This window comes from Sceloporus undulatus, chromosome 10, assembly GCF_019175285.1.
Source record: "Sceloporus undulatus isolate JIND9_A2432 ecotype Alabama chromosome 10, SceUnd_v1.1, whole genome shotgun sequence".
NCBI lineage: Eukaryota > Metazoa > Chordata > Lepidosauria > Squamata > Phrynosomatidae > Sceloporus > Sceloporus undulatus.
Genome location: NC_056531.1, coordinates 10988566 through 10995004, shown reverse-complemented (window position 1 = coordinate 10995004; position 6439 = coordinate 10988566). Strand labels below are relative to the sequence as shown.

At 41.0% G+C, this 6439-nt stretch overlaps 1 protein-coding gene across 2 annotated transcripts; it reads left to right on the top strand.

Moving 5' to 3' along the window:
• GP1BB (glycoprotein Ib platelet subunit beta) lies at positions 1-4468 on the top strand. Of its 2 annotated transcripts, none has more exons than XM_042441928.1 (2): positions 1-94; positions 2362-4468. In XM_042441928.1, the coding sequence occupies exon 2, from the start codon at positions 2370-2372 to the stop codon at positions 2973-2975; it is 606 nt and encodes a 201-aa protein (XP_042297862.1). In that variant the 5' UTR covers positions 1-94; positions 2362-2369; the 3' UTR covers positions 2976-4468. The 2 variants fall into 2 exon arrangements, with proteins under 2 accessions (XP_042297862.1, XP_042297863.1); XM_042441929.1 differs by lacking the exon at positions 1-94 and adding an exon at positions 187-205.
• The last annotated feature ends 1971 nt before the right edge of the window (positions 4469-6439 follow it).

Sequence of the window (6439 nt, the reverse complement as noted above, 5' to 3'; positions counted from 1 at the left end):
GGACAGATTGCTCAGCTGAGTGCTTGGCTGTTTCTCAGCTGTCTCTGCTAACAGCACTTGGGTCTTTGCGCCGGAGAGAAGCTATTCCAGAGTGGTAAGTCAGTCTAAGGCCATTTTTCTTTTGCTTACCTGGGAAGTTATTTTAGATCAGATCAGATCTAGTACTTGCCCTTCAGGGAGGCAAAGTGAAGTGGCTGCCTCTCAGGTAGGAAATTTGAGATGTCTCCAAAAGGCAGCCAATTATTCACAATTCATTTCTTATGGCTGTTAAGCAAGGACAGAGGTGCTGTGCCACACTTCATTCAACTTGATCAATTAATAGAGTGGATGCTTTAAGCTTAGGCTGCATCTGCACTGCAGAATTAATGCAGTTTGACACTGCTTTAACTGCCATGGCTCCATCCTATGGAATCCCAGGATTTGTAGTCTGCTGTGGCCTTGGAGTTCTCTAACAGATAGCTCACAAAATGGCGAATCCCAGAAGTCCGTAGTATTGAGCCGTGGCAATTAAAGCGGGGTCAAACAGCATTAATTCTGCAGTGCAGATGCAGCCATAGAAAGCAGGAGTTTCCTAGACTATAAATAATTATTCTTCCTTAATGTAACTTATTTTTATCCTGATCTGTTCTCTAACAGATAGCTCACAAAATAGCTCACAGAATCCCAGGAGTCTGTAGCATTGAGCCGTGGCAATTAAAGTGGTGTCAAACAGCATTAATTCTGCAGTGCAGATGCAGGCTTAGAAAGCAGGAATTTCCAGCTGTTCCAAATGGTTATCCAGATGTTGAACTACAACTCCCACCACACATCATAGCTTGTTCAATGACTATAGACGACGAGGGTGGCTTTGTTGGGAAGGACTAAATATCCCTGTTGATGTCCAGTTCCTCCTCGCTTTGCCATTTTAGTGACATAGCGTTAGCAGGTTTTCAAAACAGCAATAAAGAGCAGCCAAAATTCGTGATAGGGAGGGTTAAAAATGACGAAATGGCTACTAACAAGATTGTGTTTTATTTAAATGCCAAATTCCCTGTAAAATTAACACACATTCTCCAAACATTTGTCAGATGACACACACACTTCTGCCTTTATCCAAATCTATATATGGTTCGTGGGTTGTTGTTTTTTGACATGCATTTGCTCTGTTTTAATCGTATCAAAAAGAAATGTCTGGCAAGTTTGATTAAAAGTGAAAGAAGCATGAAATCTCAGAAAACGCCTAGGTTCATGGAATATCTGTTCCTCTTATCACTTTTCGCTTTAGAATGAAAAACAACCCACCTCTCTTTCTACAAAAGCATTTAATGCTGGAATCTACCAAAAGAACAGATACTAAACAGTTATGCTTAAAGCCACACTCAGAAGGACAATTTCTCTTGACTTTAAAGGGTTTACCAAGGCGGCGGATTGCAGAAGCTCAAAACATTTTAACTTGCAAAGAAAGTCTTTCAATCCTTGGATCATTTGTGTTCACTTTTCACTTTTGTTCACTGATCCAATCTAGCCTTTCCACCGTGCAAAAAGGAGCCTCAAAAAGCGGCTCCTTTTTGCACCGTAGAAAGGTTGCCCTTGCTGCTGCAGCGGTGGCTTTTCGGTGCTTCTTTAGTGCAGGGCATTTAAACGTTGCGCCAAAGGAATGCTGCGATGCCCCCCACCATGTGGTTGGGCACATGGCGTGATGCCAGCATGAGGCAGCCAGCATGCATATGCCATGCCTCCATGTTGCCGTATGACGCCGGTCATATGACGCCTTAGTCTCAAAGGTAATACTTGTATTTGAGTATTACATAGTCTAAGCAGCTAGATGCAGAAGAGTCTAGCTGAGTTGATCCTATAAAACGGGCATGTGCAATCTGCACTAACCCTAAAAAGTCTCTACAAACATGAATAGAATAGAAGTAATTAAACAGATTATAGGTTATCAACATGGTATAGATTATCGTACAAAATATAGCTTACTAACATGGTGCACGTGAAGTTGCTTTGTAGCTCTATTGATTAAAATTAGCAAAGATGTTTTGAGGTAGGTCTTAGTTGCGTGGATTAATGTTCCAAACCACAAGTAGATAATTCTTTCATTCTATTTCAAATGGCGTATTTTACATTCATTCCGTTGTCTTTCAACAGATGTATTTCCATTCTTTTTTATTTGTCCTTTTAATTTTTGTAACTTAGTCTATTTATTTACTTTTACTCTGCTGGCTATGTGCCAATAACAAATCCAATCAATGAAAGATGTGACAAGATCCCTTTGCAGACTGATTTTCCAGACGAACACGGCTATGTTTTTGAATACTACTTTGTGATGCTTCGTTTGATGGTTCAGTTTAAGATTCTTAAGCATCAACTGTTGTCTTTCAGAGTGGAAGATGAGCTTCTTCGGGCCTTTCCTTCTCCTTGGCTTTCTCCCTCTGGTCATTCCTACGTGTCCCAAGCCCTGCCGATGCGCCAGCAACATCATTGACTGCATGTCAATGCATCTCACGGACGAGGTCATCCCCACCACCTTTGCTCCCTCGACACGAAAGATCTACCTCAACAACAACGAACTGACCTCAATCCCCAGTGGGCTCTTTGACAACCTGAAGAGTCTCCAAGAGGTCTACCTGTGGGGGAACCCTTGGGAATGTGACTGCAACATCCTCTACCTGCGCTCTTGGCTCCAGTGGCAGCAGAACCGGACCACGTACCGAAATATTGTGTGCTCTTCCCCCGTTCATCTTCAAGGCAGGATCATCACCTATTTGTCGGAGGATGAAATCATTGCCACGTGCCAGTATTGGTACTGCAGCGTGGCCCTCTTCTCCCAGGTCTGTCTTTTCATCTTCATCCTGTTGCAAGCGGTTCTGCTCATCCTGGTTCTCATCTACGTGCGCCGGTTCCAAAAGATCGCCAAAGAAGCCAGGAGGGCTACGGATGAATTCTATGAGCACATGGATCCATGGGCAGCTAGTAGTAAGAATGCCACCGATTGATCAGTAGGGAGGCTCTTGGGGTACAAAGTAATAATCTCGCAGGAAGTGACAATTCCAGAACCCTCTTTCCGTCTGGAGGATCCGGACGTTCTATTACAATTTAATAAAATTATTGTAAAGTTTTAAAACTATTTTATCTGGGTCCCTTTCTGGGGAGAAAGGCAGCCTATAAAATAAATACATAAATAAGAAAATTGGCAGATTTTTTAAGAAATGGGATTTCTGCACAGAACAACAGTTCATGAAATTATTTTGCTTCCTGAAATGAAGAACAAGATTCATCCCCTTCCCAGTTCCATGCACAAAAATTGTTTGCGCCTCCTTCTCCAAAATGCTTGGGACCAGAAGTGTTTTGGATTTTGGGATTTTTTTGGATTGTGGAAGACCCTTATTTGCATATATGTATATCTTAGAGGTGGGACCCATGTCTAAACATGAAATTCACTAGTGTTTCATATACACTAGCCTGAAGGTAATTTTATACAATCTTTTAAACAATTTTGTGCATGAAGCAAAGGTTGTGTACCCTGAACCATCCGAAAGCAGAGGTGTCACTATCTCAGTCACTCATACAGCCATAAAGAACCATTTCCAGTCCTCGTAGAAACTTCAAGAACACATACACAGAAGCATTTTGGCCTTCAAGGACCACATCCAGTGTCAGTGGAGAGGAATGCACATGCACATATGCACACAGAGTTAATGCGGGGGGAGGAGAGCTTCAATATTATGGCAGTGCACCTACTGTGTGCAAGTAATGCAGTTTGGCACCACTTTATCTGCTCTGGTTCCATCCTACAGAATTTGTAGTTTGGCGAGGCACCAGCCCTCTTTGGTAGAGAAGGCTGAAGGCTTTGCAAAACCACAAGTCTCAAGATTGCATCGGATGGCGTGCCGGTACATAAAGTGGTGTCAAACGGCATTATTTTTACAGTGTAGATGCACAGTATGTCCATGTCTGTCTGTCTGTCTCTCCCTCTGTGTGTGTGTGTGTGTGTGTGTGTGTGTGTATGTGCGTGTGTATTTTAAGCAATGGAAAGGAGCCCTTTGTGAATTCCTTCTTCTCAGCTCATTGCCAAAGGCGGCATAAATCACACCTTCCAGGTTGACTGAAGCAGCCCTCTTCAAATCACCAGCCCTTCCTGCCTGTCCTGACACAGCTAAAGGAGCATGACAAGCCATGCGTTGTTTGCTCACTGAGGCAAGTGGGGAAGTGCCAGCACATAGATTTATGGCTATGCTGCTCTCTCGAGGCTCACAAATCGGTCAAGGCCACTGCAGAATCATTCTCATGTCACCGAAAACTGCTAACACTCTCTGGGAGCCTTGCCCAACTTGGTGCCGTCCTACCATCCCTGGCCATCAGCTGGGGCTGATGGGAGTTGCAATCCAAAACTTTGCAAGGGTGCTGTTGAGAGTGGAAACCTGCCCTATAGGTTTTTTGTGGGTTTCTTGGGCTCTGTGGCCATGTTCTAGAAGAGTTTTTCCTGAGGTTTCGCCAGCTCTGTGGCTGGCATCTTCAGGATTTATGTGTGTCTCTTCTGAAGATCCAGCCACAGATGCAGCGAAACACAGGAATAACTCTTTGAGAACAGGTGCCACAGAGCCAAGAACCCACAAAAAACTCATGGATGCTGGCCATGAAGCCTTCGACTTTCCACGCTCATAGGTTTGTAAGCAGTCTTCAGCTGCGACTGTTTGCATTGTTTTTTAGTGCATGGTTATAATTTAGATGTGTATTTGTTGTTAAATGTGCAGTTTTAGGAATCCTGGAAATTGTAATTTTAACACTGTATTTATGTACTAATACAGTCAGCTCTCCATAGCCACAGATTCTTTATCCACATATTCAGCTGTCCACAGTTTGAAAATATTCAAACATCTATCTATCTATCTGAAAATTCCAAAAATCCAAACCTTGATTTTGACATTTTATATAAGGGACACCATTTTATTATGCCATTGTATTTAATGGGACTTGAGGATCCAGAGGTTTTGATATCCGCAGGGGGTTCTGGAAGCAAACCCCAGAAGATACCAAGGACCCACTGTAATAATAATAATAATAATAATAATAATAATAATAATAATAATGATAATACATTGTATTTCTTGTTTTTATGCACAACTCTGCATATGCATACTCAGGTTTTATGATGATGGATTGAATATACAACCAATTAATAAATAAAGGTACACAAGATCCATGGCTGGCCAGGTTATCTTGGTACCTTCAGCGCACAACCCCACGCACTGCTCTCCCTGATAGTAAAAAAATGCAAATATTTAACCATTTGCTGCCCTTTATTGATATTGGAAATCTATTGCCTAAAGTAATGGTAGGGCTGGCCCTCTGGGAGTGAGATATTCACAAGTTTATATAAAAGCATGGTTTATATAAAAGAACATCAAATATCAAGGATAGGGATGAAAAGAAAATTGCGTTGGACTTGACATTCTTGATGAAAGTAGTGTTTTCACACTGTCAAGACTGGTTACAAGAAAATGCACTATGGTCCAACGTTTCCAAGCTATTTTATGTGTCTTTTTTTCCGACCAAATAGTCTGCATTTTGAACTCTGACAAACTTTTTAAAGTTTGAGAGCCAGCATGGTGTAGTGGTTTGGATGCTGGCCTAGGATTTAGGGAGACCAGGGTTCAAATCCCCATTCAGCCATGGAAAACTACTGGGTAGGGTTGGGGAAAACCCCCAATAAAAACAAAAACTGTATTTTTTTGGTTTAAATTTTTTTGGGTTTTTTGGGGGGGTTGGCTTGAGACGGGGAATTATTTTTGCTTCATAGGAAGAAGGGAAGATTTTGGATGCAGATATTGGGTCTTAATGCAATTTTGTTTAATGATTTAGGACTGAGGTTAGATTAAAATAAGATAGTACTGGTGTGAAATCATATAATGCAATGTATTATTTTTACAATGTATTTGACGTTTATATTTTATGCTTTATATGGATTACTTTTTTAAATGGCGTACACTATACAAATAAACTTATTTACTTACTTACTTTACTTACTTACTTATTATACATGGAGCGTTAGTATTTTTAGGCTTGGGAAGTGGGAAGTCAAGTATACCTTGTGTTAGTTATGTTCAGTGAAATTGTTATGAGTGAATTGCAATGGTTTTGTATAATGGGCGACACAGGCGGAAGAGTAGGGTAGAATAGTAGGATCTGGCTTATGTTTTCAGTTTGCATAAGGATTAGTTGATGTGTTTTGTCTAGCGATGTTATTTATGTTATAAAATTTTAATAATATATATATTAAAAATAATAAAAAATATGAATACTTAATTAAAAAATCCAGGAGTGGTTTATTTAAAAGCCATTAGGTTTAAACCATGGTTTAAACCGGGTTTAAAGCACTGATCCTGCCACTAGGTGACTTTGAGTAGACATAATACTCTCTCAGCCCCAGAGTAAGACAATGGCAAACCTCCTTTTGCCA

Coding starts and splice junctions, on each gene's coding strand:
- GP1BB (XM_042441928.1), top strand. CDS start 2,370: ATGAGCTTCTTCGGGCCTTTCCTTCTCCTTGGCTTTCTCCCTCTGGTC.